This window comes from Haliaeetus leucocephalus, unplaced genomic scaffold, assembly GCF_000737465.1.
Source record: "Haliaeetus leucocephalus isolate CR32 unplaced genomic scaffold, Haliaeetus_leucocephalus-4.0 Scaffold190, whole genome shotgun sequence".
NCBI lineage: Eukaryota > Metazoa > Chordata > Aves > Accipitriformes > Accipitridae > Haliaeetus > Haliaeetus leucocephalus.
The window spans coordinates 373,044-386,559 of NW_010972626.1; the positions used below are offsets into that span (position 1 = coordinate 373,044).

General features: G+C 46.4%; 1 protein-coding gene across 1 annotated transcript in view; it reads right to left on the reverse strand.

Moving 5' to 3' along the window:
* CAMTA1 (calmodulin binding transcription activator 1) overlaps nt 1-13,516 on the reverse strand; it is a 321,555-nt gene that overhangs the window by 204,120 nt on the left and 103,919 nt on the right. The window contains exon 6 of the mRNA XM_010565346.1: nt 4,928-5,063. Within this exon, the coding sequence (XP_010563648.1) occupies nt 4,928-5,063 (136 nt within the window). The remainder of the gene's footprint in view (nt 1-4,927; nt 5,064-13,516) is intronic.

Sequence of the window (13,516 nt, forward strand, 5' to 3'; positions counted from 1 at the left end):
TAAAAGGAAAAGTCATCTTGTTCTTAGCACGTATTCCCAGCTCGGAGGCTGTAAGAGCAAATGACGCTATTATCACCCAGGTTGTACTGCCTGCGCAATACCGAGTTCAGGTACGCCGTGTTTTCAGACCCAAACGCGAAAGAAACCTTTTGCAAAGTTTTGACGGTGATGTCCCAGGGTTTATGCAGTAATTGAATAATCTAAAATTTCCATTCCTGTCCTCGTGGACTAATCTGTAACGGTGTTAAGGGACTGTTATGATATTAATTAAATACAAGTCCTGCATACAAAATTGATACTCTGCATCTCCATCTCCACAAGGGAGTTTCTCTCTTAATAAGACTTAAATCAAGTTTTACTTTTTTTTTTTTTGGTTTTGTTTTGTTTTGAGGAATTCATAAAGATTACCATATTGCACTGAGATAACATACACCTATCTATGAGAGAACGCGATCTTTCAAGTATAGGAGCTCTGGCGCATTCCTCTTGTCCTCTGACCCGGAATTAGCGGTGTCAGACTAAACGAAGGCTGATGAACGACCCTCCCCGACGAGCCGGGGCTGCTGGCGGTGGGGGTCACTGCTCAGCTGGCAGCGCCGCTCCCTTTGCCGGTCCAGCACCGAACAGCAGCGTCTCCGCTGACGGATGCGCTGCTGCGGCTCAACCCTTGGCTTTTGTAGAGCATCGGGCTCCTGCCAGCCATTTGGCAAAGTCACACCACAGGTAGCATCGCTCGTGCTGAGAGAGGGACTTGGCTCTGCCCCGAGTTTGAGAACCCTTTTCTCTGACTTCTCTTCAGGCGGCGGGGTTTGGAGAGACCAAAATATCCTCGGTACAGGATAAAGAGCAACAGAATCGGCGCCGACCTTCCAAACCGCAGAGGACAAGAGGGAAACTTACTATAAAAACATGACCTCATTGCCATTTCGGCAGCAGTTTACTATGAATTCACGTGAATGCGCCATTGCCGGGCACCCGGACAGGGTCACGCACAAGAAAAGGCAAATGCACCAGCTGAGCCAACCAACTGTAAAGTCGGAGCAGCGCCAGTCTGGAATGATGTTAAAGCTATTTCAACACTCCCCTTACTATTATTTATTAGTTAAAATTTTTAATTATGTGGATTGATTAGGAACACATCACCAGGGATCCTAATTAATTAGAATTTTAAAAAGGATCACGGACTGGAGATTTTTAATGGATTCCACAAAGAATTACACAAAGAGGTATATTAAGGGAAAGGCCAAATTAACTTCTCCTTTCTGGTTTATCCAGCATTTTCTAACAGGATTGGGCATCAGATTAACCAAGTAATAACCCAAACCCTCATGCACAGTGATGCTAACCAAGACAGTAGCTTGAGCATTTCAGGCAGTTATAATTTAACATCCGCTTGGCTAATTAGTTTATTCCTCCCATTCCTTACTTATTTAAATTAGTGTATTCCTATTTAAATTAGTTTCTTCCTTATTTATGTCCTAAATTTGCTTTAGCTGCCTCGTCCATGTTCACCAAATCCTTTTATATGGTAGGGATAGGCACCAACATCCCCAAGTACCTGGTGTAAACTTTTTGTTTCCAAATGCTTTTTTTACCCTTACCCAAAACTTGCAAAGACGCAGGAGCCATCACACTGATGACACTGAGGACGTAATTAATTATTAAATCTACTAATACAAATCCCTTTTCAGAACTGGCTGGTCAGTAGTTTCACCAGCCAACATGTTTCTCCTTCTCGCCTATTAGCTGCAGTTTCCAAAGCTCTGTTTGGATGCTATCGATGCTCTTGGCTGTCGGCTTTGCAAGTATTTTTCCATCAGCGCGACGATGATACCTATTTATCTTCTGGCTGCAACAGTCGCTGAGATGATCTGGCAGTGCCACAAGGCAGACAGTTATTTCATGCCCTGTTAAACCCTAATGTGGTTAACTACAGTATCGCTCCAACTTTGAAAAAAGCCTTTTTTATTATTTTAAATCTGTTGCCTATGTGCCCAAGTAAAGAACATCGCTTCCTATTAGGATGGTATCAGAAACATAAACCCGTAACGCTGTCTGTGAAGTAGCACGGTGTACTGATCGAGTAATTAATTAAGAAGGTTAAAAATACCTAATTCTGCTGCCCAAGCAGCACTTAGAGGTCAACAAAATGAACTTTTCCTGCATTGCTCAGAACGGCGACTGGCAGCAATCACTCAGATGCCGCCCTGGCAGCGAGATGGGACAGCAAGGGGCATCAGGGCAGGTCAGCGAGGGGGCTGCGCGGCAGAGCGCTGCGGCTTCTCCTCCAGCCTCTGGAAACTGCAGACATGCTTCCAGGCACGCTCAGCACACCAGAGGTTTCTACAGTGGACACAACTCTTCTAGACCCAGATTTATGTGGGAGTTAAATTGCAGACCCAAGCCTCTATTTGCCTGTTCCTCTTGGTTTCTTTTCTTCTGCCTTTGCCTACATAAACTGCGACGACTTGAACCATCGCTTCCTTTGTACGCTCTGATACCCCGGGGGGAAAAAAAATTAATTTCTTTTCATCACTCAGATGATCAGTCTGCATTTTGATAACCGTTAGTGCTACTTAACATATAGATTTATGTAGAGGTTGTGTTCCTCCAGTTTTGAGCCCCAGTAAAAATTGCCATTAACTGTTCACAGTGTTGGCTGAGGAGCCAGGTTTGTGCTCGGTTGTCGCTTTATCTGCTGCAAGACCTATCAAGTGTAAAACTGGCCGCATCCCGCCTCTGCCAAAGCCAGGAGGCTCAGAGCTGGGTCCGCTGGGCTTTGCAGCGAGAAGATTGAGGGATGACTTGATGAGAGGGCGCAAGTACCTTCTTGGAGATAAAATACCGGGTATTAAAGGGCTCTTAAGCTGGAGAAAGAGGTGGGAATGAACGGCCGAACCCCGGCACATCCAAATCACAAAGCAAGTACTCTGACACTTATTTTCTTAAGTGGCGAATGTGATCAGCCACAGGAAGAAACCCTGAAAGCTGTGTGTTCTCCAGCACCTGATACATCCAATTTCAGATTTGTTACCTTCCAGAGACACACTTCAATCAAATAGAAATTATTGGGTTCAGTGCAGGGCTATTTGAGTTAAATATGAAGGCCACGCACATCCATGCAGTCAGCCACTCTAGGGGTTGATGGCTCCGTCTTTGAAAAAAGATGTCAGAAAGTATTTATTTAATCATGTGTATGTGTGGTAGCCAACGGTCACCACCACCCTCCTACAGGTAAGCTCTGCAGCGCAGGTTTTGGTATTCTGCATTGTTAAAGTTCACAGCAGTTAATCAAATCATGCTCTGCAAACCCGAAACAAAAACAATGCACAATTTCCATTATGCTGACTTTTTTTTTGAGGCTTGTCATAATAAAACATTGTTATTGGATGTAAAAATTATGGAACAAAGTTATGCCTCTCTGGTGTAATATAATGCAATCCATTTAATACTATTTTAAACCCAAAAACCTCATTAAAGCAGACAGAACGTAAGAATGACAAATCACCCACAAGGAAGCTGGAGCACGAGATGCGTTCCAGGCGCTCGGCTGCTTTGCATCCCCCGTGCCGAATTTGGAAACACCGCGTGGTGTGGAACCCCCACTGGCCCCCAACTCCCGGAGCCACACTGGACATCAGCCGGACGCGAGAAAGGTTAATGCTGTGCAAAACATCTGCCAAGATGGGCCTGGGGGGTGAGGTTGGAAAGCTCGGCTTAGCTCAAACTCCAGCCTGAAAGCTATCGGACATGCCTTGAGGTAACAGGTTAAGCCTTGCCCGTCATTGAACACCGCCGATTACTCCAAACGCTGCCATCCGTGCTGGGTTATGCTCGCATGCCTGGGTGCAGCCTCCTATCCGTAGTGATGCACGCAGCTTGTGAGCTGCAGAAATCAGTACAGCTTATACAAATAAATACCCTTACGGCTTTGCTATTCATGTGGTGGAATTAGAGTATTTCTTGATGACACAGCTAAATGCTACAATTACATCTTTGAACACCCTTTTACCATTTTGGCCCCAAGTTCAGTATCAAATGTGGGGAATACAGCCTGGGGTCTTAGGAACTAAGCTAGGCAAAGCTCTGCAGCTGGACTTCTGCTATCAGAAAATGTAATGCCCAGTTAATAAAATAGAAAAGAAAAAGTTAAATACACATACTTCCTGTCCACATCTGTGCAGACCTTTAACGTCAGAAGTGATCAGTGAGATCAAACAGCTCGTGTCTCACACAGACGGACTTTAAGAACAAATAGTTGTGTCAAACAATGACACGTTTTAGAACACACAGGCTTATTCCAGAAATACTGTGTCAGGTGAAATCATCCACCTGCATTTCTCTGAATGGCTAAATACCATCAGTAGAGCAACAGTCTCCTTCAAAACACGCTTTGAAGCAGAGTCCGATTCTGGTCTGAATTCAACAGAAATTCTACTTCTGCATACTGGAAGACCAACACTGAGTAAGCACACGGAAAATTACAGTAATTGCTACCAAAAACTAGCTGGTATTTTGTGAGAATCAAAGCATATACATACAAAGCTGATACGGTAAAAAAAAATGCTTAGCAACCCACCCCAAGATGTTTGGTCGCCCTTGTGAAGTACCTGTTACAAAAAGCAGGCGTTCTACCAAAAGATGCTTGGTGTGGAGACGCTTCCGTGTCTTTCGTCAGCACGGCTACTGTACAACCTCACAGCAACCAGAGAGCAGTAACGCAATCCAACAGTGAGGCTATATGCAAATTTTGTTCAAAGTAGTAACAAAAAACACGCGTATATTTTGGGGGGGGGGGGAAGCTGGGATTCAGCAAATATAAACCTTTTTCTGAACATGTGGACAACTTCACGTTGAACGAACTTTGGGGAGCTGTTGCTTCCCAGCCCAGCTATCAGCCAAACCCACCCCCACTCCGTTCTCCTACCTCCACTCCTTGGACCTTCAGTTTCATGTGATCCTCTCGGGTGGTTTTCCCATCTTTCCTTTTTTTCCAGCAATATCCATCTTTCCTGTATTTCACCTTCTTCCTATTGTACAGGATCATAGAACCATTCTGCGGTCTGGAAACAAGAAAGTTTTGGATTACATAACGAAAAAACCCCACCCTAAGAGAGTTTATGAAGCAATGCACTACAGACTAGAAAAAGTCTCTACAGAAAAGCAATATTCTGTATTTGGCATAATACAAATTTTCACTGTTTGTTGCTCCTAATTGGATTAATTGATGTTTTGCAATCTGCAAAATTTTACTTGAGAATCTTGTACCTAATGAAGTAAGCATGCCAGTGAGAGGTATTAATAAAATAAAAAAAAAAAACAAGGAAAGCTTATCATAAAATAGTCAGCGTCTTCACAGGTTATGTTATGACTGGGCTCAGCTACATGCTGAAAATTAGGAAAGACAGGTTAAGGAAAAAAAAGGATCGTTATTATTTTATGATAGACAATCTCTCTCTTTTTAACGCATCAGCGGGATTAGGCAACAACCACCTCTAACACAGCACCAGAATACGGATGTTGGTTTAAAAAGGCAATAAACAGGCAAAAAAGAACGGAAGGAAAAAAGCATGAGCTTATACATTGGTTTCACTGTTCCTGCTTCGATCAGTGTTAGACATGGACTAACCTTCTCTCTTCTGAGCACCTCCTTGACTTCAAAGACACATGAAAACATTTTCCGCTTAGAAACAAGGTTGATGCTTTAGGATATCAGTAAAGGCACATTGATGCTTGCCCAACAGACAGGAGTCACCAGCTATTTGGCGTATGACAGTATTTCACAGAAACGTTTTGCTATCTGCTAAGCCAACACACAATAGGGGCATTTCTGCTGCAATACTAAAAAAAAGAAAATACCCCCCCCCCCCCCCAATCACTGCAAAGACAGCATGCATCCCATGCAGGCAGCAGTGCTGTAGATGCTGCCGACATTTACAGTGGTGCATTAGTCACAGTAATTTGGCTTTAGGACACCAAGAACAGAAAGAAAAACAACAACATTAGCAGCAGCAGCAGCAATAACTTTCACAGGAAAGCTTTGGCTGGAGCCTTTTGATAAAGGAAGGCACCTGAACTTGTATAAACGAACCAAATTAACAGAAAGAAGCCTTTCAGGATTGAGAGAGAGGGTCTGGTTCCCCCCGCCCCCCATCCAGTCCACACTTCACGTCGGTCCTCGCACCCCTCCACTTTTTGGACACTAGCAGCCAGGCGTTTTCAGACAAGGCAGAGCAATACCTGGAATTGCTAAAAATGCCACCGACTATTTTCACTTGCCCAGCCAATGCAAGGAAGCTTTTTAAATAAATAAGCCAAACTAAGTGCTTTGTGTCCATGCAACATTGGCTTGTGACTTCAGAGCCACGCCGAAGGTGCAAAAATCAGTGCCTGGCCCAGCTGCAAAAAGCATCCACCCTCCCTCCTGCTTCTGTCTTTCAAACAGCACGACACTACGAAATAAGCACAAGAACAAGCTTCTGCAGGTACCCTCTCCTCATTTTTCTCTAACAAAATACTCCGGTTGAAGACAGCCGCCTTCACCCATGTTTATCACATAATAATAGGGCAGTAACATCGATGTAAAAGCTGTTAATTATAGAGTAACTCATCTCAGTGCTCCATTAAGTGCATAAAGGCACCTTACTACTGAGGAAAACAAGCTCATGATGGTTTTCTACCACCAATGGCCGGCTGAAATCACCTAGATCAACCAATACAACACCCCTCCTCTGTCAAAGCAAACACCATTGGGGATCACGGGATCTGCTGCCAAACCCCCATCCTTTTCCCTTGCCTCTGCATGTAAGTATGCAGCTTGGGTACACACAAAAGGATGCCCTGCCAGCTTTACACTCAGCATTTGCCCTCCAGAACACATGGGCACATCACAAATTTAATGAATGTGGATGAGAAACTGCTGCGCAAAGTCTCTTTTAGTATGAAAACAGACTTTCTGCTTCTGCAAACATTTGCAAAACCGAAATGACCTTTGATCTAAGTGATTATGAGCACATCCTTTTACTAAAACAGAACTTATAGACTTAATTTTCTTCCACGTACACGCAAATATTTATTCCCTGTGACCAGAAACCCGAGCTCTGTTCGTTCCCCCCAGCTACGTCTCCTCCTCCTGCCCTGAAAATAAACACTTGGGTGTCAGGACAACCACAGCGTCTATTTGACAGCGACGTAGATAGTGCAGGGTTAATTCAGTGGAGATATTACATATCTTGTTTCGGTGTTTCTTCTACAAACCTCCCGTTGCTGTGCATGTCAGCTCAAACCCTTCTCAAAAGACCAAAGATTTCCCCTTGTTGCCGTCAGGGAAACATGCCCTATGGCTTACAACGAGTTACCTGCACGTTTAGGGCGAGTAAGGAAAAGACGGCGCGGGAACTTATCTCCTGTCTAGTGCCTCGGCACTCTCATGTGCGGCTTTTCGGAAAACATACACTCGAAAGACTGGAAGGAGGACCAGAAAGTTTTCTGATGTGAGAAAAATACTGCTTTTTCTTGCCTGCAGTGCCCCGAGAGCATGCGGGTGAAGGGACCGCAGAGCTGAGCTCTGCAACCTTGCTGCTGTTCTGCAAGGCTGGAATCAGGTTTTTGTTGGCTTATTTCGGCGATGAAAAAAGAACACCTTAAGAGGTCACTGGAAAACAGTTAACGAGATTTATAGGAAATAAAGCACAATGGAACAAAATCTCCTAAGGATCTCTGGAGCAGCTGTCGATTTTGATAAGAGTGTATCGAGTTGCTTTAAGGCTCATAGAAAGCAACTGGTTTTTAAAGATATCTTCATAAAATGAGAGGCAATTTTAACCTGATATACATTGCTATTGTATTTCACTTGTTGTAAGAAAGAACAGAAAGGGAAGATCTCCTGTGCTTATCTCCGGCACACAAACACAGCCAAGAGCAGCAAATTGATGGTTGCGGGAAGACTCAGCAGATGAGGTCCGACAGGGATTCCCAGGACGCACGACGGGTGCAACTCCGACCCAGATCTCCTCTGGAGGTTTTGCCGCTCAACCTGAATTTGGGGGATTTCGTTCGTATCTCTGCAGAAGAGGGGGACGAAACCGCACGCCTAAGCGTGGGCTACCTGGGACTGCAATTCCCTACTGGCTCCTGCGGGCACGTGTTTAGGAAGCCTGCAGCCAAGGCAAGGTCGGCTTGCCTGCGCGTCATCAGACACGGAAAGCAATCGTCTTCCTCTGTATTAAACTCCACCTGGAACCACGGCAATAACAACAAGTACTGGAACATTAACGGAAATTTACTTCATTTGATTAGCTACTACTTTGCAGCTCTTTTCATTAATGCGGGACTAAATGGAAAATAATAAACCAGTATTTTAATATTAAGGTACGGCTGAAAGCAAGCCAGCCAGAGTGATCGAGACCCACCGAGGAGCCTGTCTGTGCTTGCAGCATGCGGTGTTGGGGCTGCCGGAGGGGACCCCCGCAGAGCCTGGCCCCCATGGGGACCCCTCCCTCGTCCCTCCCCAGTGGGGACGGCCACAGCCCAGTTTTGCAAGTTTTGCATCGCGTATGACAAAAGGCAGACTCGTGGCCGTGAAATGGCAGCACGGCCTCACAGCAGGTCGCCTCACCTGTATTTGCTCTACATCAAACACCAGGCTACTCCGCATACTCGCTCCGGCTGATTCCCCAGGATAATGCGGAAAGGTCAGTAGCATGTCCCCCTCCACTCAGAATAAATTTTTTTGCAATGAGACAATAAAGGGTTTGTTGTTCTCACAAAAAAAGGCAGTGAACAAAAGGCGAGGAATTGGGAACAGGCGAATGGAGCAATCCTAAACCGTGAGCCCCCCCAGCAGCGGAGTCGACGAACACTTTGCCTGCTTTCCTTGCTTCCAGTAAATCACTGTATTCACTTTAGGCTGGCAACACCAACACGCAAACCTTGGCGACCACTGCTGCTGCTCCATGAGCAGAGATGCACACCCCATCCTGAAATTCACCCCCCCCCCAAAATCCCCGTGAGCCGGGGTGCAACGGCAGCGACCTGCCCTCGGCACCAGCAGCCAGGCACGTCGCTTGTCCGTCTCCCCAGCAGCTGCGCCAGAGCGAGCGCCTGAGCCCCGAAACAAGGGCAGCCGGGCTCTTGGCAGAGACGGTGCAATTATTTCTGGTCCCACTGTGTGGAGCTTGCAGGATGGTCTACTTGCTTACAGACCCAAACAGCACGCAGCGAAGTTGCAACTCTGAATTTCCTCTCTTTTATGAGCCTGTGGCATTTAAAAGCTGCCTGATCTCTATTTAGGTTTCTTGCTTGTGGCCTGGGGGAAGGAGGGGCAAGGACAGGAAGAATAATTGCGGAGCAGAAAGCCTTTTGTCTTAACTATTGATGAGATCGGAGATGCTTCCCTCCCTCTCGCTGTTATTTACCACCACAGCTCTCACATCAATTGCCACAACAGCAAAAGAGCTACTTTTGCCCAAATTGTTCCTGCTACAGCTGGGAAGGAGATGCCAAATTCAATTTTTGGACTTATCTTCAAAGCGAACAATCATACCCCGCAGCTGACGGGTCTCAGGACCTGCTGGTTGCGTGGGGCTACCCAGGGCTCCTGAGGATGCTCACCTCCAGCTCAGGACCAGTCCAGGCCACTGGATAAACTGGAGTTTCCTGCAGTAACACAGGGAGAGGCGGTAACAGAGCGCTCGTACCAGCAGGAATCAGAGGGGCTTTCCAGGGAAGATTTTCCAGAAATGTCATTTTGGATTTGGCACCCAATTCAGCTGCACACACCTACCTCTACATCTACCTCCAAGTCCCGTTCTGAGGGGGGTTTGTTTCTTTTCTATAAAGTGCCTTACTTGGATAATGAGAATCTAAACCAACTCATCATAAACACGAACCAGATGCAAGGAGGGAGTAAACAGAAAACGAGTTAAGATTAGGATATTTTGGTCAACTGATGCTGCCTCTCCACTGTGCTCATAAATTAAAGTCTTTGGCCTAAACAACCACGATGTTCCCCTGATCACGCTACTGCAATATTAATAAAGCTGTTCATCGCAACTAGCTCCCTCTAAATCGTCACATCAAGGTTTGGTAAATGTCAGATGTATCATTTAATAAAAACTATGTTTTACTGCCTAGGAAGCTCGGGTTGCTGAAAGGGAATTGCAAAATTGCAAAGCCAAAGGCGACTCTTTTTCCAGGACAACGGAGTAATATCAACCAGAACCCTTCCTCGAGAAGGTCCACGGCTCTAAAATTAATTTTTTATTTTAACATCTTGGATTTATTTCAGTTCCCTGCCAAGGCGGCTATTTAAGGCAGCTCAGTTCTTTACAATAAAAACACAAAATTAGGTGTGAAGCTGCTCATGGGGGCCCTACCAAAGCCAGAGGCATCAGCAGCCTCAGAGCTTGCCATCGGCCCAGAAAGCGCTTGTAACCGCACCGTGGCAGCGAGATGACCACTCTTCTAGTGAGCCGCAGGTCGCAGAAGCCGGGGGAAGGCTGCTCGGCACAGCTGGTGAAATCCTCGCCTGGCTGTTCCTAACACGAGGGTCAGGGGCAGCTGCCCCTCGCTCCGTGCTGCCTGCGTACGCCATCCCTCGGAGCTGGAGGGCGACAACAGTAAAAACAATAAGCAGAAGGGTACAGAACACCGGACGCTTTCTGTGCCGTACTGGTGCACAAGCAGCAGCCGCCCCAGCCCGAAGGTGATGAAGCCCCCTCCATCCCTCCCTGCCGCACGCTGCACTGAAGAATGGCTCTTGCTAACTGTCTGGATTATGCCATTTTTTATCCTGCGGAACTATTAGCTTTGTTTTCTCTGGCTATGAAGTTATCATGGAGTTGAGCGACAGCAAAAGGGGACTATCTTCCATCTTCTGAATCTACGCATGATAATAATGAGAAATTAACTTCCACTCTCCCAAAGGAGCAACCTACTGATGCAGAAACTGGCTGGGAAAAGCTGGAGTCTTGGAGGAAGCCCTGGAAAGAGAGACAGAGCCTTGTAATAAATCACTGCACGGAATCATTGTTTCCCAATGAACACAAAGAGGATGAAGTCCTTGAATTTGCCTTCATCCTGAGAATCCTAACTCCTCCCACAGGTGTAAACCAAGCCAGCACAAGCACAAGGACACCCTTCTCCGAGGAGCTGCCTTGCTGGAAACCAAAGCCACGCAAGAGCTTGCAGAGTGCACCGTGTTTGCACCCCAGAGTACAGCAGGACCGACTGATGACGTTGTGGTCCAACATGCTGACATCACTCATACCCACGTCCCAGAGAATCCAAGCAAGCACTAAAGCAGGAGTCACGGTTAACCATGCTTGCTTTCTTCAATGGTTTTGTGTTAGTTCCTAAAAGAGGAGTGCAATCGTTCTCGTGCTGAGCATGTCCAGAGTAGCTTCCCAGATTTGGGGTAAAACAACACTCAAGTCATGACATGTCACACAACATGACACTACTATGTCATGAAACATCACTCAACATGATGCTACTATGTCAGGAGCCGGTGCTCTTACATACTGCAAGATAGTTCTACTTTTTAGCCTCCAAACTTGCAAAACACATGTCCTCCTCTTGCTGTGTGTTGTCTCCTGTTCCTGACAAGGAAGCGAAATCCTATCGACATGATTATAACGAAGAATCCTGTTCTACAAAGAAGTCGAGGCAGCCCTCCCTCATCACACGCCTTAGCGGAGAAGTAGGGAAGTTCACAAAGCAGAGAGACGGGTCAAAGCCCACTGGTGGGCTCCACTGACCATGATGCACGCCCTTATGGGTCCACCAAGCAGACAGCTGCAATACAAGTATGGGGCAAGGTGGAACGGGAAGGTGGCTCCAGAATGGGTTATTGTCATAAGAAATATTCTGCAAATAATGGACTAAAAAGGTGCCTCGAAATATTCTTCTCAAAAGTTAATTAAACTAAGGAGAGAGGACTGAGAATACGATACTCAAGGGAATTCATGTACCTCTTTCAAAACACCAAGAAAAATTGTGAGTGGCCAACACGAGGCACTTTAAAATAACACAGAGCATACATAATAACATCTGAAAAGACTGACACAGGCCCATAATTCCCTCATCTGATACTCGGACAATTTGCTTAAAAGCATCATCTATTCAGTTTATGTCACCGACTCGCTTTGCTTCGCTGGAAATCGTGTTTGGCCGGTTCCCGGCCATCGCTGACAGCGTCAGTCTCTTCTGGATCTCATCCAGCAGCAGAGACTCATCGCCTACGACATCCCCCCTTCCCTGCCCGTTTGTCCAAAGCGGGATGGAGCATGCAGTGTCAGGAGAGAAAACCCATGCCGAAGCGCTGGCTGGATTTGGGGATGGGGAGAAGCTCCAGCAGCGAGTGCTCCCAGGCACCTCCCACCCAAGCTAACACCTCGCCACGCAGCAGCCCAGGGCAGGCACGGTTTTATCCTGTAGAGCTCTGCTCCATCTGGGTCTATCAAACATTCCAGGGGATGGAGTTCAAGCAACCATCTATTAATTTCACCTTCTTTTTTTTTTTGCGCTGTGTGCAGCTTTAAAGCCTTTGCATTGCAGCTCTCACTTGCGGGGCAAGGAGGGATGCATGGGGACTGTCGATCGGGATTGCTCCTGACTGACATCAAGATTTCAGAAATACCTCATCTCTTATTTCTTGTTTCTACAGAAGAAAAAAAATCTGATGACAGAAGTTATTTCTCCCCTGAGAAGCGCTGCTCTCTAAGTCTTCATTTACCTTGACATTTCCCCTCCGCTGTACCAACAGCTTATCAGAAGATTAAAGCCCAAATGGAAAACCGAAGGAGGAATCTCAAGCAGCCACAGACTGGGACGTCTCACCCCCACGTTTCAGAGCGAGCCTGTCCTTGGCCAAGCAGACGCCCAGACACTCGGTGGCGGTTTAGGAGGCCACCGAGATTCACTTGTCGGCATTAGGAAGGGGTGACCCGAAGGCGAGGCACCACCACAATGCCTCGGTTAGATGGGAGTGCATCACTGCACCACCCCAGTGACAGATCTGAAGGGTGCTGCAATAGGTACCTACAGCTCTCTTCCATACAGATGGAGTGTGTTAAAATAGTATTTACACAGGCAAACGTTTTCAGACTTTGGGGAACTTGACCATCACAGCTGTATCACTGGCAGATCACACATGAATTGGTTTTATAAACCTTTTTTTCCCCTCTCCTCCCAAATAAACACTTGGCTTTTACCCTCCGGGAATGACGCACACCCACCCTGGAACAAAAGAAATCCCAGCGTATGTTCAGCCTTTCTCAGCAGGACTGCAAACAAAAGAAAAGCCCGTCACAAGAACTTAATAGAGATGTTCAGACTTCACCGTGTCTGCTGAGGACCCAGCAACGTGTCACCTTGCAGGGAGAGGCCGCTTTAAAAGTCCCCGTCATCCTCACTTAGAGCTGCGATTATGAAGGAATTGCAGATTACATGTTTGAAATTTACCTGATCTTTGAACTCTGCAGAAGTGAAATAAAGACTTCAGAAGACATCTTCT